At 35.5% G+C, this 26,921-nt stretch overlaps 1 protein-coding gene across 10 annotated transcripts; it reads left to right on the top strand.

Annotated features, from left to right (window-relative positions):
• The first annotated feature begins 1,438 nt into the window (after nucleotides 1–1,438).
• On the top strand, nucleotides 1,439–25,777 carry LOC116656733 (vesicle-associated membrane protein 8-like). 10 transcript variants are annotated; one of them, XR_004311650.1, is made up of 8 exons: nucleotides 1,439–1,587; nucleotides 4,733–4,803; nucleotides 6,390–6,486; nucleotides 8,141–8,242; nucleotides 13,256–13,414; nucleotides 18,425–18,536; nucleotides 20,974–21,083; nucleotides 25,591–25,777. XR_004311650.1 is itself a non-coding variant. In XM_032456836.1 (7 exons), exons 1-6 carry the CDS (start codon nucleotides 1,510–1,512, stop codon nucleotides 21,052–21,054), a joined length of 588 nt encoding a protein of 195 aa, XP_032312727.1. In that variant the 5' UTR covers nucleotides 1,439–1,509; the 3' UTR covers nucleotides 21,055–21,083; nucleotides 25,591–25,777. The 10 variants fall into 10 exon arrangements, 8 of the variants coding, with proteins under 8 accessions (XP_032312727.1, XP_032312723.1, XP_032312743.1 ...); XM_032456836.1 differs by lacking the exon at nucleotides 18,425–18,536; XM_032456832.1 differs by lacking the exons at nucleotides 18,425–18,536; nucleotides 20,974–21,083.
• Nucleotides 25,778–26,921: the final 1,144 nt, after the last annotated feature.

Here is a 26,921-nt window from a genome sequence, read left to right as displayed (position 1 = left end):
TACTACAGTTCACGATTTCATTGTCCAGTCGCAAGGAGCAAAGCAACGTGGCCAAGTTTATTGTGCTTATTTTTACTATAACCAAGAATATATAAATGCATTACCTCAGAATTAACATGTCATTTTCCCACATATAAGTAATGTGACCAGTGCTTGTAATTCAGTCATCCCACGAGTAACACAAGACATTTTCTCTAAGATGATAAGATACATTGATTTAAGACTTCCATCATACAAAAGGATAAATGATTCAACAAGGCATTCTCACGACTACAATCCAGATCTGTTTTGCTCCTTGCTTGTCAAACCCAATTTAACTGCACTGGGTTAAAATAAACTCAATCGACTACCTGTCTTCACCTCCTGCCAGGGACCCCAGGAGGACATCAATTGTTTTTCCTTCAAAGTTATACCATTGGGAGCAAGAAACTAATTCTCATTAATGTATTTATCATAATAAAGATTGCATATCTACAATATTTTGCATAATTACTTAATTTAAACTTGACAACTATCCCCATTTTATAGATTAGCAAACAGAGTCTCAGAAACGTTAAGTTACGGTAAAGCCACAGAGTAAATGGCAATGCCTGTATTTTGAATCAAGTGTGTCTCGTTTCTTTCCACTGTACCACATCGCCTTGCTAATGAAAACATATAAGCTTATCTGAAGCTTATACTTTAAAAAATTCTTGCCAAGAAACTCAAGGTCTAAGATAAGAAGTCGTCTACCACTCCCATCACCCACCCACTCTACCACACACCCACTCTGCCACACTCCGTCCCCTAAACCCACTGGCCTTCTTTCAAGCCTTTACAGAGCTGTTCCCTCTGCTTAGACCGTCCTATCTTTCCTCCCCACTTAAGAGAGTTCAACCCATCCTCTATAACGGACAGTGACTTTGAAAGTTTTGCTCCCTCTCCTAAGGAGAATTAGCTGCGTACACTCGGATTTGTACGGTTAGTTCAGCTTTCCATCACAGCGCACACTTATCACTTGAGAGTGGCGTTTGTCTGCATGTGCCTCGGTGACCACTACTAGAATATGACCTCCTCAAGTCAAGGTCCGGGGCCCACCTACCTCCTGGCTTACCTGTTGGTCTAAGCACTCAGCGCATAGTCGGAGTTCAACTGATACTCGTGGTGTTAACAAATGAATTTTATTTTAAATCAAGGTCTATATTTTACACGACCTACACTGTGAATGAATTATATGTAGGTAAGCACTGTGGAGTAAACTGCTCTTAAATGATTTTAACGATGACCACGTAGAAAGGCTTCACTCACCTAAACCCAGTTTTTCCAGAAACCTCGCTCAGAGTTCAGCATAGGTTCGGTACAGACTCAGCCCAGACCAGAGATGGCCCCACCTCCCTGACTGCCAATCAATCGCCCCTCACGCCTGCGCAGACACCGTCCTCTCCCGGAGCCCCGCCCCAGTCACCCGCCCCGAGGCTGCCGCGGGCGGTTACGTCTGGCGGGAGCCTTTCCTTCACTGGCCCGCCCACTATGACGATCACCTACAGCTGCATTGCAAATGGCCGAGCGGTCCTAGCCGAGCTGGCCCTAACCGGCGGCTCTTATCAGGTACCCCTGGGTCGCCACCTCGGCCATCACGGGTTCCACTTTTCGAGGGTGGTACCCACCGGACCTGCCCCTCGGGACGCGGCGCTAAGGAGCTGCCGGGAATCGGCTGTTGAGGCGTGAGGCCCCGCCTCCGCGAACGGCCTCTCCCTCGAGAGGCCACGCCGCCGTGCGGCCTAGCCTGCGAGATGGTGAATCCCTGGCGGGAGCCGCTCGCGCTCCCAGACGGCAGAGCCGCAAGTGCGCCGCCCAGGGGCTACGGTTGGTGTTGCACGCGACCTACTTGGCCGTGATTAGCAGTCACGTTTAATTCCGGAGACCCTTAAAAATATTCTCTCCCCTGAGAGAAAATGAGAAACTGAAGAATGGTCAGCAGTTCAACCCACATTTATTGAGCATGTGTTAGTCGCAAAATCCCAGGGTAAAGGTGTGGGGGATGAAACGATGAAGAGAAAACGGTGCCTGGAGTTGTCCTTTGATGAGCACGTTGTCCCTTTATACTCAGGGGCTACGTTCAGTCGTCCTACAGTGTGAAAGTATTTCAGTGGAGGTAGATCGAGATTACTCCCGTAGCACTCGGGATGGGTGACTGCTTGCCAGCCACAGAGGAGGTGATGCTCCTGTGCAAAAGCATTGCAAGCATTAGCCCTAGCCTGGCACAGGAAAGGGGGGTGGAGACCCCATGCGGAGGGATCAGTGTGGTGTGTGTGCGGAACCTCAAGAACCTCAGTGGGGCTAGATAGAGCACAGGTTCCCAGTATACAGGGGCTAAAGATGAGGTCAGAAAAGTGGACAAAGAATAGTTAATAAAAAGTCCTATATTCAGTTTGGTTTTTTATCCTAAAGATTTATAAATAGAAGAATAGCAAGATCTGATTCATCTCCTGGAAAATTTGATCTGGTTACAATGTACAAGGTGGATTGGAGGGAAGAGAAACAGGATGGTATTCTTACTGGTTACCCAGAAGATCTAAGGGCCTGAGCTAGGGCAATAACCTGCAGAAGAAAAGAAGGGGACAGATCCTAAACATACTTTGTAAAACTAATCCTCATAGAGTTAATGACTGGCTGAATATGCGGGAGAAGGGTCAGGGCCATGACTAGGATGATTCTCAATTTTTAAAATCTTTTTCCCCAGCTTTATTGAGATAAAATTGGCAGAACATTGTGTAAGTTTAAGGTGTTTAATGTGAAGATTTGTCAATTTTTTTTCTTAGGTGGCATCAAACGATAGAAACGACAGATGGAGGGGCAGAATTGTGGGGAAAGGAGTCAGAGGGAATGCAGGGGAGGAGAGTACAGCCTGGGACAGGTTGAATTGTGTTGCGGGTTGGAAATAGCCAATCTATTTGTGTATTTATTCCTCCATCTTATTCCCAAAATATTTAAGTCATAAAAATATCCAATAGGTCGCACTCAGAGGGTCAGGGTGAACAGTTAAAGATAGTTGAAGTAGATAAGATTGCCCAAGAAGGACTGTGAGTTCAATGAACACCTTGTAGATCTTGTTCAGCTTCTCTGGAGCATAAGACATTCTTTTAATTTTCTTCTCTTGGTTTTCAGAATACCATTCCTCTCATTCGGTGGCCCACCTCTCTATTCTGTTCTAAAACAGCGTTCTGCTTTTTGGCGCTCTGCTATTCTGACTCTATACTTTTCTTGGGCAATCTTATCCTTCAACTTTCTGTCTCCCTTCATAATTATGAAATGTTTATTAAGAACCTACTACGGCATCGTCCACTGTACAAAGATTAAAACAGTCCCTGTCTTAAAGGAGTTCATAAGCCCAGTGGCCTCTCTTTATGAAGCATGCAGGGAGGTAAGAAAGTGGAAGGCGATGGAGCAGTATGCAGTCGGAGGAAAGGATTAAAGATGTGGGATGACTGCTCTGTGGAAGGCTGACCAGAGAGGAGAAAAAGGATGACAAAGAGCTTCAAGGGACATGCCTTTCCTTGGTGCTAAATATTAATATGACAAATATTTTATACTTACTAGACAATATTAGTACCTACCAAAGCATAATCATGAAATCAAATCATGATGGAGCTGGACAGGATCCTAGAGATCATCTTGCCCAGTCCCTTCATTTTTCACACAAGGAAACAGACCCAGATAAGTCACCTTCTCAAGCTGTGCAGCACATCAATTCTAGAAACAGTACTGCAGCCCAGGCTGTCACTCATTTTACTGCCTCACGTTGCCATTTGCTTCGTTTGTCATTTTTCTATGATTCCATTGTTTATATACTCTAACAGAGACACCTGGAGAAAGGTAGGGGAATATGATCCAATGAAGAGAATAGACTAATTGAAAGATTATAGATTCCCTTAATGTTTCTTAGGAAATCCTTTTTTAGAAAATACTGCCTGGATTTTTCAGGCAATACCAATAATTTCAAGTTTTACTCTTTACCATTAGTAATAAGCCTTACTCTCCTTATTTCCAGTGTCATTTTGTAAAAATGGAAAAGTTAATCAGGAGTGCGGCTACTCAAGTCTTCTTAGGTTACTTTCACGTCCCTTTCACATGTATAAAGTCAATTTATGGGATTCCATACAATCAACTGTATTTAAGGTATCTGGATAATCGCAGTACCTTGCAAAATTTCCCCCAAAGAATAAGCCTTATAAGAAACAGGCATGAGAGATCTTAGTAATTATTTGTCTTTTAGAAAAAAATCAGTGAATAATAATGAATAAAATTTTTTATCTTAATCAAAAAAAAAAAAGAAGACTGCTTAAGTTATTCTGAGACTAAAAGCAGAATACTTTTAATCCATTAATATTTTATATGTAGCTTCATAGAGGTCACTGAAAAGATACTTGATTAGATAGTACTTCCCAGCCTTGAAACCATATATGATAATGTGCTGTAAAAATAAGACTAATTAGTGCAACTTATATTTGCATACTTATGTGTATGCACAAAGTATATGTGTATTTATGTAATTTTATTATTTTCCTTCAGATTCATATGAATATTTCATGATAACTTGCCTCTTACCATGCATTACGAATAACCACCTATTTGTCCTCCTAGTAAACAGTTGTTCCTTAATAAACTAAACAGAACATTGGTAAATTAAGGAGATGTATAATGAAAGACACTACAGTCTTCTGCAAAGTAAATGCTGACAATTTATTTTTAGGAAGCAGCTGCAACAGTGCTTAAACTAGTGCTTCTTAGAGCTGAACCAAAGACCATAATTCATATGGGAAGGTATGGTATACTCTAATAAAAGCCTACTTTTCAATAATTACTAGCTAATAATTCCAATGATAATGATATAGGGAAAAAATATTTGTTGCACAGACTCTTGATTGAACCCTCAGAAAGGAGAACTTTTATATGTAAAAGTATAAAATGATGAATGGGAATGATGAACACTAAATTCGAAATAGTGGTTCCCTCTGCAAAGAGAAGGGAGAAGAAGTTGTGGGGACATTAATTGTCTCTGTAACATTTTGACTGGATGGTAGGTCTACAACTGTTCTTGTTATCTTATTCTCCATACTTTGTTGGCATATCCAAAATATTTCATTAATAAAAAAGGAGACTTCCACTTGAAAATATCTGTAATAAGATCATTAAGATTTACTTGGGACATTGCATGGTTTGGCCTAAACCAGTCTTAAAAACCTTTTGCTAGTAAAAGAACAGGTGAGGAATAAGAAAGCTTCTATAATTTTTAGACTCATCATTTTTTTTAAGAGGAGGTTTGTTTTAACCTTTATATTGTAAAATAAAACAAAACAGAAAAACCTCATCAAGCAAATGTATAGTTTCATGAAGTTTTTCGAAGAACCCCACTACCAACCAACTGCAACTGTCACCTAAGTCAGAAAATGGAGTACTGCCAGCTCCCCCCAAAACTCCCCACCATGTAGCCTGGCCTGCTCACAGTTTCCTCCCTCCCCCTCAAATCAACCATCATTCCAACTTCTGTTGCAGTCATTTATCCTGTTTATTGCCTCAGTACCTAAATATGCATCCTCAGACACAAGAGCCCAATCCTGCCCATTTTTAAAATTGATGTTTTCCAAGTCTCTTTAACCCACATATTTCCCCTCCTTCCCTTTCTTTTCCTTACAATTTATTGTTGAAGAACCTGTAGAGCTTCCCATATTCTGGTTTTGCTGATTGCATATTCAAAATACAATTCACCATGTTCCAAGCAGCCGGATCCGGCGGCATGATCCCTTTGGCAAGACTACAGGTGTTTTTTCATCAGATGGTACATAACATCTGCGTATGTCTCCTTTTGGCATGCTAGCAGCCATTGACTTTCACTGCCTACATCCTAGAGCCATTAATTTATTGGGGGGTTGCAAAATGGTGACATCTAGTTTTGTTTTCACTTATTAGCTGAAGTGATTTTTTTTGAAAAAAGATACTATCCTCCTCTACTATTTGCTTAACCTACAGTGGACATTCTAATTTGAGTCTTTTGAGGATCTCTTCCCTGAACTCCAGACTTGTATATCCAACTGCTTCTTCTACGTCTCTGTTGGATATCTAATGGGCATCTCAAACTTAGTTCCAAAACCAAACCTCCCCCTACAGCCTTCCACATGTTACCTTTCCAGTGCCTCAGGCCAAAAGGCCTTCATATTTTAGAGAGTTTTTATTTAACGTAATTTACTTTGATTTTTCAAATGTATGATAGATTCTCTAATTATTCTGATTATAAAAAGTTATCTACATAGTTTTTACACTGTTAGTGAGAGCTTGAAAATGAAATTAAATTCTCTGTGTCATTGCTTAATTTCTTTAATGTGATGTAAATGAATGTACTCTTTTCAAAGCTTTGTCTACCATACTCTGTTTATTGATGGAATCACTTACCTATGTGCTTCAGACAATACCTTGGATACCATAACACCATCTGCATTTCTTAAAAATGTAAGTAATTTCTTGTACTACTTTAAGGACTTCTTCAGTTACTGAAATTATTAGGTGTCTATTCTATAGTTTATTAGTAATAATGTCACTGACCAAAAGCAGATCATACATGTCTGCGAGATTAACATCTACATGTCTGTATAGTAGAGCCATTAATGACCTTCAGAGATTTCTTGCCCTTATCCCTCATCTGTCTCCTGCTTTCATACCTCCCCTGACTCGAAAGCAAGATCTGCAAAGACAATCCACCCAGATCTACTAGAATCTCTCTGTGTATTTATTTTGTTCTTTAAAAATAAGAAAAATTATCTTTACTAATATTTAATATACCTTTTCAATAGCATATGTATTTAATTTTCAAATAATTATTGTAAGACATTTCTGGTAGAAAATATGAATCAATTGTATGAGTTAAATGAAAAAAATTTTTTACTCAAGATATACTATCTTTAGGAAACATCTTACCTGAAAACTCCTGGCAAATATAAAATATGCTAAATAGAATACTTATATGTATGTACTTATGTGGATAAATGAGATTTTATAAGTTTCTCAAAGGGTAATTAACCTTCTCAATAGATATCATCAGTTGCTATCACCCAGTATTTAATCTCTGACTAGAATAAGACTGTGAAAGGCAGTCTCAGAGGCAGACCACGGCTAAACCATTATTCTGATAACTTTATGGTCCAGATAGTATGTTTGTATCTTATTTTAAAAAGTAAATAATACTAATCTTCAATTTTATTCACAAATATATAATTTAGGATAAATATTTTAACAAAAAATATTCATGGAAAAATCAGTCAGCTATACTATAGTTACTAATAGTTCTTCTCCAGTCACAGTCATAAATAATGCATACATTTTATTTGTTTAGCATAACAACTTGTTTTAACACAACTCAAACTGTAACCATATATAGAATCAAAGATTACAAGACCTAATACTGTAGTTCACTCTACAGTTATGCCGAGACAGTCATTAGCATCTACCTGCTAAACGTTGTTAGCCATTTAACTGACTCCACTCTAATTTTTTTTCCTTCTCTGCCATTATGGAAGAACATCTCAACTTTACCAACTTTTCAAAACTATATGACACAAAACTTCTAACCACATGATGGTTACTACTACTTCTGAATTGTCAGAATTGTCAAAATTCCTTCTTGAAGTTTTGAAATGTCATATAACAACCCTATAGGTTTTGAAAAATAGTATCATGATATTTAGTTGGGATTGTTTTGTTATTGTTGAATGGATTTTGAGGGTAGGGGCAGGAGGGGAAAATGGAAAGCATTTATTTAGAAGATATCATGGAATCCCATCTTTCCTTCTCTGCCAAAAGGAAACATCTGCAAGTCCCCTCACCTCCCCAGAAATGCCAATACCAAAGAGTCAAGGCAGCACCTGCAGTCTCACGATACGAGGCTGTGGTCTGTACTTCTGTGGTGGAGAAGACTGGGAAAGCACAGTTTTCATTAATACTGTATCTTTAAATGGAAAGGACACCCAGACACCAAAAATCCAGAAATGTTCTGGTTTCTTTTCTTGCCAGTTTCTGCCAGACTTTGCTTCAAATAATGCTTGCTCTGTATACAGTTCTCCAGTTGAAATTATCTATATAGTTTAAATATTTCCATTAATTTTCCCAGGTTAGTGAGACTTTTCTGAGAAATCCTTTGATGTCACAAGAACATTTTTCTCCTTCAAATGCAGTCGCTGCAGATTTTCAACAAGTATTAGGAAAGTATATGGTATGTAACCTCCAATTGTATTCCTAAACATTGTTAGTGTTACATCTAACTAATCAGGAATTATGAGTTAAGAGCTGTTAAGGTGAATGAGAAGTAAGAACTTCTATCTCTATATAATGATAAGGAATGATATCCAAGATACATTGATAAGTGAGTAAAGCAAGATAGAGAAAATATGTATAGTATTCTGTTATTTACTTATCATCCTGTATGCAGCCATTTAAGAAAGAGGGAATAAACACAAATATATTTTTGCTTATAGTGAAAAAGGGTGGGGCAGGAGGACATGGGAAGGATAAACCAAAAGCATTTCAATGGTTGCCTGTGTAGAGATGGGGACAGGAATAGAAACTAGAGCTCTCTGAACGAAAGTTGACTTGGAACTGTTGTAAATATTTTACACAATTATAAAATCCTATTAAAGTAAATATTTTAAGTAGTCCCTAATAAGTGAAATAAGACAGTCCGAGAGGACAAATACTGTGTGATGCCACTTATTTGAGGTACATAGAGTAATCAGATTAATAGAGACAAAGTAGAATGGCGGTTGCCAGAGACTGAGTGGAAGGGAGGAGGAGTTCTTGTTTAATGGGTACAGAGTTTCAGTTTGGGAAAATAAAAAAGTTCTGGAGATGGATGGTAGTGATAGCTGCACAGCAAGGTGAATATCCTTAATGCCACTGAACTAAGCAGTTGAAAATAGTTAAAATTACACATTTTATGATATGTATGTTTTAACATAATAAAGTTTCTAAATTTTTTTCTTTTATTGAGACATAGTTACTGTATAATATTATTTAAGTTATAGGTATATAATATGATTCACAATTTTTAAAGATTATACTCCATTTATAGTTACTATGAAGTATTGGCGTATTCCCTATGTGGTACAGTATATCCTTGTAGCTTATTTTATACCTAATAGTGTCTACCTCTTACTACCCTACCCCTGTCTTACCCCTCCCCCATTTCATCTCCCCATTGGTAACCACTAGTTTGTTCTCCATATCTGTGAGTCTGCTTCTTTTTTGTTATATTCACTAGCTTGTTGTATTTTTTAGATTCTACATATAAGTGATGTACAGGATTTGTCTTCTCTGTCTGACTTATTTCAGTTAGCATAATGCCCTCCAAGTCCATCCATTGTTGCTGCAAATGGCAATATTTCATTCTTTTTTATGGCTGAGTGGTATTCCTGTGTGTGTGTGTGTGTGTGTGTGTGTGTGTGTATCTCACATCTTCTTAATCTATTGGCCTGTTGATGGACACTTTGGGTGCTTCTGTATCTGGGCTATTGTAAATAATGCTGCTATGAACATCGGGATGCATGTATCTTTTCAAATTAGTACTTTTATTTTTTTTCAAATATATACCCAGGAATGGAATTGCTGGGTCTTATGGTAGTTCTATTTTTAGTTTGTTGAGAAACCTCCACACTGTTTTCCACAGTAGTTGCACCAGTTTATATTCCCACCAACAGTGTACAAGGGACAAACCAAATATTTGATGATACTAAGGAATATTTTTAGATGTCATGATTTTGTTTTTAAGAAAAATAAGGCTGTATCTTCTAGAGATACAAAATGAAGCATTTACAGATTAAAATAATAGACTGTCTGGGATTTGCTTTAAAATAATACATTTGGGGAAGGGGTAATCGATAGTTGTATAGGTGAAATAAGATTGGCGATGCTGAAACTAGGTGATGGGCACACTGAATAATTCACTCTGTTTCTGTATATATTTGAACTTTTCCATAATAAAATATTTTAAGTATACCTGCATCAGTTTTCAATGTATGTGTAACAAATTTACCGCAAATCATCAGCCAGAAACACGACACATTTACTATCTCACACAGTTAGTATAGGTCAGAAATCGAGGCTCAGTTTAACTGGGTTCTCTGCTCAGGGCCTCTCAGGGCTGCAGTCCGTGTGTCAGCCCGGCTGTGTTCTCATCTGGAAGCTCTGGGGAAGAATCTGCTTCTGGCCTCATTCGGGTTGTTACAGAGTTCATTTCCTCAGAGCTGTGCAAGGGATGCCACTTTTTGCTGGCTGTCGGCTGGAGGACACCCCTGGTCCTAAAGACTGATGGCAGCTCCTTGCCATGTGAGCATCCTCAGCACAGGGCTTGCTTCTTCAGGGCCAGCAGAGGAACCTCTCACTCCAGTCTGCTAACTGTTATATAATATGACATAATCATAGGAGTGACATTGCATCACCTTTGCTTCCATTCATTAGGAGAAAATCACACTTAAGTGGGGGAAATCTTACTAAGATATGACTCAGTGGGGGTCACCATACGGTGTGCCCACCACAATGCCTGAAAAAGTAACTCAGGATAGATATATTAAATATTTCTTATGAAGAATTCTGTAATATTCAATGCAGCCAAAATATATTATTATCATAACTCCGTGAAAACTAGTTACCATGCAAAAATATGCACATTTTAAGCAGTTAACACATCTGACATCAAAAAGATTCCTGTTTAACATTTATGAACTAACCTGGTGGGCTTTAAATCTGCAGAAAATTTTGTAAAACTTGTTGAATTTTTTATACTATAATTAACAAAATGCACACAGCAGAAAAAAAAGTAGTTTTGAGAGAGTTTTAATTATATATTACATATTTTAATTATATATATGTATATATATAAATGTACCAAATACCATTGAATGGACTATGAATACATTATCTTAACAAAACTTAGATGCATCTCTTAGATTAAAAAAGATTAAGCACTTTTTAAAAGGAGAGGAAAAGAGAAGAGAAACAAAAAGAAAAATCAAAGATTCACTATTTATCTTAACTTGATTATATCTGCAAAAACCTTATTTCCAAATAAGGTCACATTCACAGGTATCCAGAATTAGGATTTGAAGGTATCTTTTTGGAGGGATACAGTTCCCTCTCTTCTACATCCAACTAGTAAGCTCCTGACAGAACGTCAACTATGAGTTGTATGGTCCAGGAACCAAGATCAGAGTTCTGTTTAAGGTGGATTTGATCACTTGCCAAAGATCAAGAGGTTTTCATATCATTTTTATTCAAAAAGTAATAGTCATTAATAAAGTGAGATAAAGCAAAAGTATTTAAAGTGAAATATGAGTATTTCCTAAGGTCTCAATCAAACTCCCTTGAGGTGAGCACTGTTAACAGTTTGGTGTGTAACCTTCCAGAATTATACAATGAGTAAAGGCTTAATCTCTGGAGCTTCTTGCTTAGCCTCTAGCTGTGTAAAATCAGGCAATATATTAACTTCTCTCAGTCTGAATTTTCTTATTTAGAAAATAAGAGACAGTAGGAGTACTACTTTATATAGTGGTTTGGGAATTAAATGAACTAGCATGTGTGAAGTGCTTAAAACAGTGCCTGGAACATACTAAGTGCTTAATAAGTTATTATTTAATACTGTTCTGCAGCTGCAGCTTACCTTTTTAATATAGCACTATATCTTAGAGATCATTTTTCATATAGATTGAGTGGAAGACAAAAATAGGAACAAAGAACAAGAGCAATGAATAGAAAACAGTAACAAATATGGAAGATATTAATCCAACCATATCAATAATCACTTTAAAAGTTAGCAGTCTAAATACACCAATTAAAAGACAGAAATTGTCAAATTGGATCAAAAAACTGTCACAAGAATGAGAAGACAAGCCACAGACTGGGAGAAAATGTTTGCAAAAGAGAAATGTGATAAAGAACTATAATCCAGAATATACAAAGACCACTGAAAACTCAACAATAAGAAAATAAACAACCTGATTGAAACATAGGTCAAAGATTTGAATAGATACCTCACCAAAGAAGATACACAGATGGCAAATAAGCATATGAAAAGATGCTCAACATCATATGTCATTAGGGAATTGCAAATTAAAGTAACAATGAGATACCCCTCACAAACCTATTAGAATGGCCAAAATTCAAAACACAACACCAAATGCTGGCAAGGATGTGGAGCAGTAGAAACTCTTATTCACTGCAGGTGGGAATGCAAAATGGTACAGTCACATTGGAAGGCAATTTGGCAGTTTCTTACAAAACTAACATACTCTTACCATATGATCCAGCAATTATGCTTCTTGGTATTTACATAGAGGAATTGAAACTTACATCCACACAGAAACCTGTATTATGGATGTTAGAGCAGATTTATTCATAATTGCCAAAACATGGAAGCAACCAAGATGTCTTTCCATAGAATAAATAAACTGCAGTACATCCAAACCATGGACTACTATTCAGCCCTAAAAAAAAGAGCTATTAAGCCATGAAAAGACATGAATCTTAAGTTCATATTACTAAGTGAGAGAAGCCAATATGAAAAGGCTACACATTGTATGATTCTAACTATGTGGTATTCTGGAAAAGGCAACACTATGGAGACAGTAAAAAGACCAGTTGTCTCCAGGGCTTAGGGAAAAGGGAAGCATGATTAGGTGGAGCACAAAGGATTTTAAGGGCAGTGAAGCTGTTCTGTATGATGCTGTAAAAACGAATACATGTCATTATGTCATTACACATTTGTCCAAATCCGTTGAATTTACAGTATTAACAGTGAACACTAATGTAAACTATGGGCTTTGTATGATAACGATGCATCAATGTGGGGTCACCCATTGTGACAAATGTACCAGTCAAGTGCAGGATGTTGATGGTGAGGAAGGCTGTGCATGTGTCAGGGATAAGGAGTATCTGTACTTTTCACTCAATTTTACTGTGAACCTAAAACTGCTCTTTTTTAAAAGTCTCTACTAATAAATAAACAAAAAATTTAAACTTAAAAAGAAACTTCCACTGCTGATTATACAGTCCTGCTCCCGCCACACTCCATTTTTCCTGCAAGATTAAGGTGAGACAATTTGAGGCTTAGTTGATTCCTTATGCTGAAATGCAAGTGAGATGTGCCTTTGACACCTTTGTTCTAATTTATACAGTGTATCATAATAGATTTCACTTATAGAAAATGAAATTTATATTATATTTCACTTCTATATAGATGAAATACAATAAAAATCAAGATGACAGCTCGATGTCCACACTGAGGAGTCAAGTGACTGATGTAAAAAATGTTCTGACCCAAAATATTGACAAAATTTTGGAAAACGAGGAAAGATTGAATATTTTCTCTGATAAGACAGCTAATCTGCAAACAACTGTGAGTGTTACAGAGCTCTCTTGATACCTAAATACTGCTCTAAAGCACAGGCTCACTACCCTTGAGACAAACTGCCCAAAGCAAAAATACACCTGGGACACTAAGTGAGAGAATCGTATGTCACCAAGCTATGGCTTCATGAAAAAAATTATTGAAATGCAACTAAAGTATTAAAAGAATAATTATAAAACAATCCAAATTTTAAAACCCATTAAAGTAACAGATGGTTATTTGTGTGAAAGGAGGATTTCTTACATTAAGAAACACAGAGGTTAGTCAACAAATAAATTGCAAGGGAAAAAAGGAGAAGGAAACTTACCCAAAAAAAGACTTAGAAGGTATTATCAATTGCAGTGTGTGGTCCTTACTTGGATTTTGATTCTAACAAACTATAAAAGTGAAATTTCACAGCTTCATGAGACAACTAGATATTTGAACTCTGGCTGGATGCTAGATGATATTAAGGAATATTACTAATTTTTAGGTGTGATAATGGCATTGTGGTTATGTTTTTTTTAAAACACCTTCATTGTGGTATGTTTCCTGTACAGCAAACTAAACATATTTCAAACGTACAATTTGATGAATTTTGATAGCTGCATACACCAGTGAAATCACTATGGCATTGTGGTTATGTTTTGAAAAGAGTCATTACTTATTAGAGATATACAGTAAAATACTTACGAATGAAATTATGTAACATCTGAATTTTGCTTCAGAATAAATAGTTCAGGAGTTGGGGAGTAGAATGGGGTATAAATGAAATAAAATTGGCCATAAAATAACAATGGTTAAAACTGGATGTTGAGAATATAGGGGCTCATTATGCCACCTGTTAACTTTTGTATGTGTTTGAAATTCTGTATTAAAAAATAGTTTTAAAACAATCACTAAAAGTTGAAAGCTTCCTCTGAGCATTTAAAATTTTATTTTTACAGATAGTTTCTAGAAACACAGCCACCAGGTAAAGCAAAGTCTACACATACTTTTTACTCACCAAGTTCTATTAATTCACCTTCCTAAATCTTTTTTGTTCTTAGGCTCATTTTTACTTCTTTAAAAACAACTTACCAAAGCATTATTTACATATAATATTCACCCACCTTAAGTGGAGTTTAATGGCTTGTGGTAATTGTGTACAATTGTGTGACCACAATCAAGTTGTAGACCAGCTCTTCCATCCTAAAATCTTCCTCATCCCTCCTTTATAGTTGACTTAACCCTACCTCTGACCCCAACCAACCACTGATCTGCTTTCAGTTACTATAGTCTTGCCTCTTCTGGAGTGTCGTATAAATAGAATCATAAAATACATAGTCTTTTGTGTTTGACTTCTTTTACTTAACATAATGTTTCTAATATCCATGTTGTTGTGTGTTAATATTTTATTCCTTTTCATTGCTAAATAGTATTCCACAGAATGGCTAAATCTCTTAAACCCACCTTCTGCTCATCCATTGCCACTCACTGTCTCACTCCAAGATCAGTTCTCTCTTGCCTGATTCTGGTAATTCCCAGATTTAATTGTTCTCCCACCTTTTAGTTTTATTCTACTCCAGTCATCCTCCACACTGACACTATAAATATTCTTTTAAAATGAAAGTATGGATATTATCTATAGCCTTTTTAAAACCCTCCAGTGGTGCACCTTTGTTAGACACCAGGGTACGGTTCAACATCTCTAACTTAGTGAGCATTCTTCTGACTATATTGTCATCCAGAGGTCATGGTCCTGTAGTTTATAAGTCTCAAAAAATACTAGACTATTTGTAATTCTCCAAAGTACACATTGAATGATTTCACACCTTTAAATATACTGTTCCCTCTTTTTCCTTGCCTTGGAAAACTTCTATTCATCCATCAAAACCCAGCTCAATAGTCATCTCCTCATTCATTACACAGGCTGAGTTTTTCCCTCTTATCTTTGCTATCCTTGCACCTTTTACTCATTGGTTAATTCAACAAAATCTCTTGAAGATCTACTATCTATGTATGTGTCTATAGTATTGTTTTGCATTTCTAAACTTTGTATTTATGACATTATAATGATTGTACCCTTCTGCAACCTGAGTTTTCAGTTCTACCTATGTTTTTGAGAGGTGTTCATTTTGATACACTTAGCTCTAATTTATCAGTTTAACTTCTGACAGCATAACATTACTATTTTAAGAAATACAGTGTGCTTATCCTTTCCTTTCCTCTTTTAATAAACGTTAATGTAGATTCCAACTTTTTCTTTTTAAGGAACAATACTGCATTGAACTTTTGGTACACATTTGCAAAAATGTTTTTAAGACAATTGTCTATAGAGTTTTTTGATCATGCATACTTATTTGTAAAATATTCTTGAGACTGCATTTAAATATATAGATATAAATTATATATAAGCTATATATGTTCTTCTATAATATGTTATATATTATAAAACATACAGAAAAATAGAAATTAAAAGAATGAGACAAAGACGAAATAAAATATTAAATAATTTGTTTTCTTAACAAAATTAAAACTATTTCCCTGATTAAGAAAAATATTGATAACATTTTTTAATGCTAGCAATGTGATTAAAAGTCAGATCTTACTACAAATGACTATTTTTTAAAATCTCTAAATATGGCAGATGGAGTATTCAAACTAGAAGCAGAGATATATCCTCGTTGCCATTTTCTTGTTTATATTTGCCTTATTAGTATAATTAAGCCACACGTCTACTTTTTAGTTTAGTGAAAACTAAGTACTAATACTCATACATTCATTTACCCAGATGCATGTAAATTGTAGGAACTGGAATATCCTACAAGCGAGTGGGTAAAGGAGTATGCTGTGGTCAGCTCTCCATCACTGTGGAATTTCCTCTCTTCCCTCAAAACACCTTAACTTTCATGCTATACCGTCTTATATAACACCTAGGGAAGATGTCAGTGCCTATCCATATGTTAAACACTAAATATTTTCATTTCCTCCTTTTTTTGTTTTTAATGTAGGTACTGGATATTGAACCCAGGACCTTGTGCATGCTAAGCATGCACTCTACCACGTGAGCTGTAACCTCCACCCGCCTCCTTCTTGTTTTGTAGATTAAGATGAACAAATAGAGGTTCTAATATTATGTTTCTGTTTTCCAGTGAATCATTTTACACAACCTCCTGGGATGTTTAATCCCATTTTGGAACCCTCATTCTACAATATATACATAGAAATGGAATTGCTGGATCTTAAAATATGTGCACCTTTAAATTAACAAATATTTCAAAATTGCTTTCCCAACTGTTATGCCCATTTATACTTCCATCAGTATCGTATGTGAGGTCCTGTTGCTCCATAGCACCTTGCCAATACTTGGGATTATGAGATTATAATTTTTAACAGTTTTGTAGGGGAAAGAAAATAATTATTGTCTTAATTTGCATTTCCCTAATTTTGAATGACAGTGAGCAATTTTTATGTTTATTAACCATCAGATTTTCTTTTGTGAATTGTCTATTGACATCCTTTGCCCATTTTGCTAATGGGCTGTCTACCTTTTTAAATACTTTGTAGTTATATGTATATAGTACTAATTTTATAACTATTAAAGAATGAATATATAATTCTTCATCCTAATAGTTATGTAAAGTGTAAATATATTCTCCCAATATGTGGCTTGATTTTAACTTTGTGTGTAGTGTCCCTTTTAGGACTAAAGTCTAACTTTCATGTAGGCAAATATATTAGTCTTGTTCTTCATAGTTATGCTTTCTGTGTCTTGTTTAAGAATGCCTTCCTTTCCCCAGGTTATAAACAGACTCTTACATTGTCTCAAAAGTTTTTAATTCTGCTTCTTAAACATGGATCTTTAAACATCTGAAATTTTATTTTTGCATAAATTATGAGGTAGGTCAGAATCAAATTTTATTATTTTCTGTATAAATAACCAGTACCCTAAACAACTGTTTTTCAATTGAAGAATAGTCAGTTTATAGTGTTGTGTCAATTTCCCATATACAGCATAATGTTTCAGTCATACATATATATATTTCTTTTCATATTCTTTTTATTATAGGTTACAAGATATTGAATATAGTTTCCTGTGCTATAAAACAAATAATCATTTATTGAATAGCTCAGCCTTTCCCATCTGGTTTGTAATGCCAACCTTGTCACATGTAATGTTTTCATATGTAAACAGTTTTTAATCTTTTTCGATTTTTATGTATTATATTCTACAGGTCTATTTCTATATCTTTGGACCATTTAAACATTAAAAAAACATTTTTGGTGGGGGAGGTAATTAGGTTTATTTATTTATTTTTGGAGGAGGTACAGGGGTTTGAACCCTGAATCTCATGCATACTAAGCATGCACTCTGCCACTTGAGCTATATCCTCCCCCAATTTTAACATTAAAACACCATTTTAGTTACTGTGGTCTTATGAGAAGCCTTAATATCTTATAGGGCCAGTTCATCTACTTTATACTTTTTGGAAATTATGTTGGCAAGGCTTGCTGCTTTCTCTTTCAGGGAATTTTAGAATCTACATCTCAAGTTACACACACACAAAAAAGGTTATCAGGCTGTTAGGTGGAATCATGTTAATACGGGGAGAACATTTTATTTAAAATACAATTTTCCCACCTCTGAACATGCTATGTCTCTTCATTTTTCTAAGTCTCTTTCAAAAATCTTTCAATAGAGTTTTATAATTTTTCCCATAAAGATCTTGTACAATTCTTGTGAGATTTATTTCTTGATATCTTACCATTTTGTTGCTATTGTAAAGGACATTTTTTAAACTACATTTTCAAAAAAAATTTTTTGATTAATAGGAACACAGTCAATTTTTGCATATTGATTTTGTATCCCAAGTCTTGCTGAACTCTTTAATGGTAATATTTTTTGTATGGATTTATTTGCATTTTCTACATAGGAGTTCTATCATATGTAAACAAGGACTGGATTTTTTTTATCCTTTCCAATGTATCTTATTTGTTTATTCATTTATTTGTTTGTTTGTTCATTTATTTATTTAGGCTTGTCTTACTACATTAGCTAGGAACTCCAGAAAAATGTTGAAGAGAAATGTTGATGTCTGAAATACTTGTTTTGTTTCTGATGGAAAAATGAATAATTTCTAATGCTTCAGTTAAGTATTAAATTTACATTCAAATTTTGATAGGTATCTTTTAACAAGCTATGAACATTTCTTTCTATTCCTCATTTGCTAAGAAATTTTATCATGAAAGGAGGTTGCATTTTATCAAATGCCTTTTTCACATTGAGTTAATAATTTTTCTTCTTTACCCTGTAAATATGATGAATTGCACATTACATATTTGTATGTATTGTTGAATTCAATATGTTATAGTTTATCATTGTTGCCTCAAAAGACTCAGTCCACAAATGTATAAAAACTATATGTGATACGCCATGTGCAGTTGTATTCTCCTGTAATTTTTCAGTCTGTCCTGTGCCTGTGGTTAGTTTTATTTTTTCATTCCTAACCTCTCTTTATTTTTTATGGGAGTTATAATTAACATATAATATTATATTAGTTTCAAGTGTACAACACAGTGATTCAATATTATTTTATATTATTAAATGCTCACCACAATAAGACCACTTACCATCCTGTCACCATACAAAGTTGTTACAGTATTATTGACTATGTTCCCTATATGTACATTACACCTCTGTGACTTACTTTATAGCTGGAAATTTGTACCTCTTAATCCCCTTCACCTATTTTGTCTGTCCCCCTACCCCTCTCCCCTCTGGCAACCACCTCCAAGCTTTTTTTTTTTTTTTTTTTTTTTGGAGGGGGATGTCTTTTGAAAAGATCAGTTTTTGATTTATTTATAATTCCATTCAAAACTTAGTTGATTCTAATCTCATTGCTTCTAATCATTTCCAAGTGATTGTGGATACATGTGAAGTTCTTTTCCAGACGTATTTCTGAAGCCTGGTTATTTCTTTGCTTCCTTGCTCATGCCTTCCTCTCATGTTAAAGGCAACTACTTTGAGACCATTAGGCTTGGTTGGATAGGAAGTTTATACCCCTAATCTGATCTTTAATGCAGGGCAGAATCTTTTTTTTTTTTCAATTTAGGTAAAATCCACATAACATAAAATTAACATTTTAAAGTATACATTTTAGTGGCATTTAGTACATTCACAATATTGTACACTCATCACCTCTATCTAGTTCCAAAACCTTTTCATCACCCCAAAAAGAAACTTCATACCCATTAAGCAATTACTCCCCAGCCCCTGGCAACCAATAACTTACTTTCTGTCTCTATGGCTTTATCAGTTCTGAATATTTCATATAAATAGAATAACATAATCTGTGATCTTTTGTGTCTGGCTTCTTTCACTTAGCATGATGTTTTTGAGGGTGATCCATGTTGTAAGCATGAGTCAGTACTTCATTCCTTTTTGGCTGAATAATATTCTATTGTATATATGTACCACAACTTGTTTATCCATTCATCAGCTGATGGATATTTGGGTTGTTTCTGCCTTTTGGCTACTGTGAATAATGCTGCTATGAACATTCATTTACAAGTTTTTGTTTGAATACTTGTTTTCAATTCTTTTTATGTATGTACATAAATGGAAATGCTGGATCATATGGTAATTTTATTTTAACTTTTTGATAGTTTTAAGGAACTTCCCAACTATTTTCCACAGTAGTTGAACCATTTTACATTCCCATCAGTGATATAAGAGGGTTCCAATTTCTCCACATCTTCTTCAACACTTGTAATTTTTCATTTTTTTTAAATTACAGCCATGCTACCAGGTATGAAGTGGTATCCTTATTTTGATTTGCATTTCCTTGATTACTAATGATGTTGAGCATCTTTTCATGTGCTTGTTGGCCATTTGTGTATCTTCTTTGGAGAAAATCTATTCATGTCCTTTGCCCATTTTTAATAGGTTCAGGGGGGTTTTGTTTTTGAGGAAGGGTAGAATCTTAATGGGCTTTTGTCATTAAAAAGCCTTTTCAATCTTACGTCTTATTATTTGGGCCCAAATCCATCAGCTTATCCAATCTTTCAGTGTTCCACATTTCTGCAGTCTCTCTATTCCTTTTCATGTCTTCTTGCAAACCAGCCAATTGTTACCTTGCTAAAATGTAGCTAGTAACAAGAACTCACACTACTACCATTCTATTTTCCAAACTTCTTCTAAAATGACAGATTTAATGATACTTTGTCTGCCTTTCAGATTGTCACAGATGATAGTTTTAGCAAATATTTTACCGTGCATAGCATTGGTCTTTATGTTTCCAATCTCTAATATTAGTTTGTTCTCTGCTTACCACCTGGTGGTTAAGCCACTGCTATGTTTTAGGGTTTTGTCATAACAATATCTCATCCAACTACCAATTTCAATATTAGAAAAACACTAGCTGTACCAGCATACCTCAAGTTTTCAGTGTTTTAACTCAATAGAGGTTTGTTTCTTGGTTGTATAATGGTCTAAAGCAGGTTTTCAGTGAGCAGATTTCCACATGGTAATCCAGAAACCCAGGCTTTTTCCATTTTGTGACTTTGTCATTGCCTTGGCCCCTCAGAGTCTCAACTTCAGGTGGCAGCTGGTTAAACATGGCGTGGAAGAAGCACATTTGCTTATAGCCACGTTAGCCCAAAAGTGACACTCATCACTTCTACTCACAATCTATTGGTAAGAATTAGTCTTATAGCTTTGCATAGGTGCAAGGGGTAGGAGAGAAACATGGTCTGTGATTGGAGAGTCTCTTGCCAGCAACAACTCTACACTACGGAAGGGGAACTTAAAGTCTTCAGTGGATAGCTGGCTGTCTTTACCACATCTGGAAGTTTATCACTAAAGGAGATTCTAAAGGAAGTATAGAAAGTGGTAAAGGTGTGGGTAACACTAAATGAATCTTGACTGCAATATAGGTTCCTCTCCTTATCCCTGACAAAGGATAATAAATTGTATTATCTAAAGACAACAGACCTAAGAGATTCTAAACTCAGACACCGGGTGCAGTTGAGGCCAGAGTGACTGTCATATTAAAATTAGACGGACTAAATGAAAATCTGCATCCTGAATATAGTGACCACTCCCCAACATCTCTCCCAGGCAGCCTCACCCAGGCAGGAGATTAGACGATTCCTCTCTAAGAAAACTGACCAGGTCGAGGGAAAATGAGGTACAGATACTGACCTACAGATACTGAGGTACTCCCCCATGAAATGGTCATGTCCACACCAGATTATCCTACAGTGAAGCCCACCAAATGATAGCCCTCACTCACTCATGCTGAGTTTCCAATCATCGTTTTAGTAAATCAACAACACAGTTCATGAGATATTTGGGAAAAAAACCTGTAATTTAAAAAAAAATTAAAATAAACAGGAAAAAAGGAACTCAGACAAAACAGATAATGCAGAAGCAAAAGAAAGCTTCATTTGAAAAATTCTCTAATGTCTTTGGAAAAATAATAGAAGATAATACATATTTAATATCTTATAATAACCTAAGTGGAAAAGAGTCTGAAGAATATGTGTGTGTATGTGTGTGTGTGTGTGTGTGTGTGTGTGTGTATAACTGAATCACTTTGCTATACACCTAAAACACAGCATTGTAAATCAGCTATACTTCAAATAAGAAAAAAATACACAAAAAGGAAACATGAGGCAATAAAGAAGCATTGAAATCTAAGTCATATATTTAGCTAACACTGAAAACAACCTCTGCAATCATGCTATTTACTCATTATTTACTTAATTAAAACAATGTAATAAAATAACCAAAATGTGTACTGCCATTGCAAGAACATTTATGTAAAGTATCTTCAAATTAACTGGAGACAGAGATATGTAATCATGAAATGTTTATTAAAAAGTATTGCTTGGTAAAAAGGAAAAAAAAAGATAATACAACCCTGAAACAAGAATGTAAATCTATATAAAGCTTATTCATAAAACAAAAAGATCTTTTGGAAATTAAAAAATAGTAAAATTTTTAAATTTAGTTGAATTATTTTAATATAAAGTTGAGGCATCCTCTCAGAAAGTAGAGCAAAAAGAGAGAGAAAAGATAAGAGAATCAGTTAAGAGATCCAATATATGAGTAACAGGGGTTTCAGAAAAAGAAAATGATGGAATAACAGGGGAGAAAATCAGATTAATACAAGAAAAATTCTGAGAACTAAATAATGAATTTCCAGATTCCATAAACAAAAAACAAGGACCATAGCAGGGCATGTAATCTTAAAATTATAGAACATTAAAAAGGAAGAGAAGATTCTGAAGGCTTTCAGAGAGAGAGAAAAAACAAAGACTTGGCAATTAGAATAATACAATACTAGAATTCACAAAAGCAACATATGGGTGCAAAAGAAAAATAAAGGAATGCTTTGAAAATTCTGAAGGAAAATTATTTCCACACTAGGCTTCTATATACCCAAACTACCAACTCAGGGTAGAATTAAGACATTTCTAGGCATGTAAATTCTCAGAAACATGCCTCCCACTCACCCTTTCTAAGATGTTTTCTGCAGATATTTTTCACCAATAGGAGGGAATAAATCAAGAAAAGGGAAGAAATGAGATTGAGAAAACAGAAGGCCCATCACACGAGAAGGGCATTCCCAGGATATTGGTAAAGAAAGATCCAAAGATTAAAGCTCTAGGTATAGCAAACCTAGACCCCAACTAAACCAGACTGGAGCAAGTCAAAAGGCTCTGTGAGGAGCCTCCAGGCAAAGCAGGAGGACACAACCCAGGAGCCATCAAAGGAAGGGTATTTTCCCCCGCTCCTTTTTGGAGAGTTTAGTAGTGAATTACTGGTTGCTAGATTAAAAATAAACATTTTAACTATCTACCTATTATTAGCTCTAGAAAAAAAAAGTTACACATTAAAGTCAATGTAGTCAAATATACTTGAATACACTTAAATATTTACAAAGTTTTAATTAAACAAAAAGAGGCTAGGAAAGAAGGGAAAAGTGTGTTTGGGGAAGAAGGGTTTGGAGGTATGGTAGGAGTTATATCCTCTCTTCTATAGTTGGAAACAGAAAAATCATGGTATACATATAAATAAATAGATACATATATATACACACACATATATATGCTTTCTAGTAATGCAGAGGAAAACAAACACCAGGAAAAAATAAAACAGCTAAATGAAGTGCATTCAACAAGTTGGGGTTTGGGGGGTGGGTAGGGAGGAGGGAGGTAATTGGTTTATTTTTAGTGCAGGTATTGGGGATTCAACCCAGTATTTACTGAGCACCCACTATAGGTCAGACACTCTTCTAGGTCAGGGTTTCTCAACCATGGTACATTCTGGACTGTCCTATGCACTGTAGGATGTTTATCAGCATCCCTGGCTTCTATTCACTAGATGCCAGTAGCACCCCCTACAGTCATGACAATCGAAACTGTCTCCTGGTATTGCCAAATGTCTCCTAGAGGTCAAAATGACCCCCCCGTTAGGAACCACTGATCCAGGTAATAGGGATACAGCAAATAACCAAAACATACAAAAAAGAGCTGAGAGTGATTACCTCTGAAAAATAGAGATCAGAATGGGAAGGAGCTGGGCAAGATAATGCAGCTTTTACTCTTAAGCCTTGTAGAATTCTAACTTTTCAAATTATATGTGCATATTACATTAATAAAAGAGAAAGTAAATAAGAGAAGAATGTAAAGTCCGTTTATACCTTAATTCAATATTTTTACACAAGGCAGTATGGTCATGCAATTCTAGATTTGAATTCCAGCTTCACCACTTACTCTAAATCTGAGGCAAGTAACAAAACTTTCTGAGCCTCATTTTTTCCAACACTATAAAATAGGAATACTCACATAAAATTATAATGAACATTGCATATTATTATGCAAAATACATATAATGCCTGTCATACAATCCCTGCACTTAAAGCATTCAATAAATTATAACATCTTGGAAAATACTCCCAGTCACTAGCTTCCATGTGCCAGATCCTTGGGAATAACAAATGGCATCTTGGATATATAAGCCTGGGTTCCCATTATTTGTCATACGTTAGAGTCATGAGGCCATCAAGCAGCATACCAGGATCATGCCATTTATAGCATGCATCGTAATCATGAGCCTTGATTTTGTTCTTGAAAAATCACCATATACACTGAGTAAAGAAGCTGATCTGATGCATGAAGAAAGATAACTGAAATTTGTTAGAATTTTACTTCTTATCCAGGTGGCAGATAGCAGAAATCCATGTAAGCACCAAGCAATTTACCTGTATTACGGCTATATGAAAAGCAGTTACATGTATTTTAAAAACAAAAAGGAGTGGACCAAATGAAAACAATAAAGCTTTTTGCAGGGGATGGGGGAAGGATTTTACAATTCCGTGTGGCCTTGTTTCATCTCTCTCCACTGCTCCTTCAATTCTGTCAGTAATTTGAGTAAAAGTGAGCTATTTTGTTTAGGTTTAATTAGGTTAATATATAAAACTTTTTCTATTGTACTTAACAAAATCCATTTTATTATTCATCAAAAATATTAACTATCACAATGGCATAATTTATTCTTATATGGCAGTCTAGATATGCTATCCTCACTATCTCAGTTATGCCTAACAATCTGGGCGACTCCGTAGTACATGCCCTTATCCTCATTTACTAAACAGATTTAGTCATTCATTTTTTCAACAAATATTAATTGAACACCGGCTCTATATCGTGCACTGTTGGGAATATAGCAATGAATGCAACAGACAAAAATCCCTGCATTCATAAAGTTTACATTCTCAACAAACAATAAATAAGTAAAATTTACATATTGTTAGATGAAAGATAAGTACTTTGGAGAAAAAATGTATTGAAGGGAAATAAGGTTTCAGGGATGGAGATGGAGGTAGCAATTTTAAATAGGTTTATAAGGGATAGTGGCATTTAAGTAGAATCATGAAGTGAAGATGAGGAAGCTGAAGTTCAAAGAGTCAGTAACTTGTTCAAGGTCACGAAGTTAATAAAGCCAGTAAAAGTATAGCTGACCACAATAAGGAATCTTGGTGCATCGTTTTATAATAGCTGCTCAGACCTATTGAGACTTTTTGGGATTGGTCCCAAATTAAATCTGTTCTTTTAGATGGTGCTAAGTATTGTAGTGTGCACATTAATCCAGAAATGGAAAGAAAAGTTTACATCTGTGTTTATTTTTATTTCAGGCCAAAGAATCCAAAAAAACAAGAAAGATTCTTAGGAGGATATGGTGGAAACACTTCAAAAAGATTATCATTATCACCGTGGCAGTTCTCCTTTCAGTCATCATCCTTCTTTTAAGTACAAATGTAATACCAACCTGACCCTTCTCCCCATCCCCAGCAGGTACCAATAAATTGTTGTATGTAATTATAGAGTTCTACAACCAGCAATGATGAAAGCATTCTCTAGTGGTTGGAGGACTGGAGGAAGAGGGGGTTGTAAGTTTTCCTTGCCTCTTTAGTGTCCCTTGCCTCTTGTCTTTGTACATCTTCCATTTCTGTAATCCCATGTTTTGTCTTGCTCTTTTTAACCACTGCTCCATTACGCTTCTCTTTGTTAATATTACAAGCACAAGTCCTGGACTCAGACTGCAAAGCTTCAACTCTCAACTCTGCCATGTACCATCTAGGGGACTCTGGACAAGTTAGTTAACCTGGGCCTGTTTCCTCATCTATAAAATGGAGCTAATGATAATATCACATAGAGTTGTTGTTACTACATAGTAAATGCTATTTAAGTGTTAACTATTACTTAATAGGAAAAGATGATTGCAGTTATGGCACTGATTAAGTCCCCATCATCTTACCCCTTACTCAGAAAAGACCTTGACCTTTAAATTTCCTTAGAAATGTGAATCTTAACAAGAGTACGGTCCAGATATGCATTCAACTCTTCTACATATTCTTTCATTTGAAATGAAAATTCAAACCACTGTGTTTTATATTAGGCATATCCTTGGGTAAAGATATAAAAAAATAGGAAACTGTATCATTTCTCTAATAAATCACAGGTCATGTTTTCATATCTTACCACTCTAATACCCCCCCTTTTTTTTCTGAGTGATATGCTTCATCCAATAACCTTGAATCACTAAGATTTCTAAAAACCAAAACATTCAACTTCACTCTGCAGTTTGTAACACGGTCTCATGAGTTCTATATCCTAAGTGGGAACTTGAGGTCTAAAGTCGGTTTTAAAAATCATAGTGACCAAAAGGGAAGAATAAAAAGATTAGAATAGGGGTTCTTGACTACTAGAAAGCTCATTGTAATTCTGATAATGATCAAATGTCAGCATTTTAAATAGGTACCAATTCCTCCAGCACAGTATCACCTTTCCATTCACAAAAGTATTATTTAAAGCATTTTAGATGTTAGAAAATTTAGAGTTTCTGCAATACGTATGCAGGAAAAAGTCTGATATAACGTATTAAGCGCTTTGGTGGAGGGGGTGTCTCATTAAATTTTACAATGGCATCAAGAGGTAAAAACTATCAAGTAAGTTAGTATAAAGT

Source organism: Camelus ferus, chromosome 2 (genome assembly GCF_009834535.1).
Source record: "Camelus ferus isolate YT-003-E chromosome 2, BCGSAC_Cfer_1.0, whole genome shotgun sequence".
Taxonomy (NCBI): domain Eukaryota; kingdom Metazoa; phylum Chordata; class Mammalia; order Artiodactyla; family Camelidae; genus Camelus; species Camelus ferus.
Note: the sequence above shows the minus strand (reverse complement) of the source record. Positions and strands in the feature narration are given on the sequence as shown.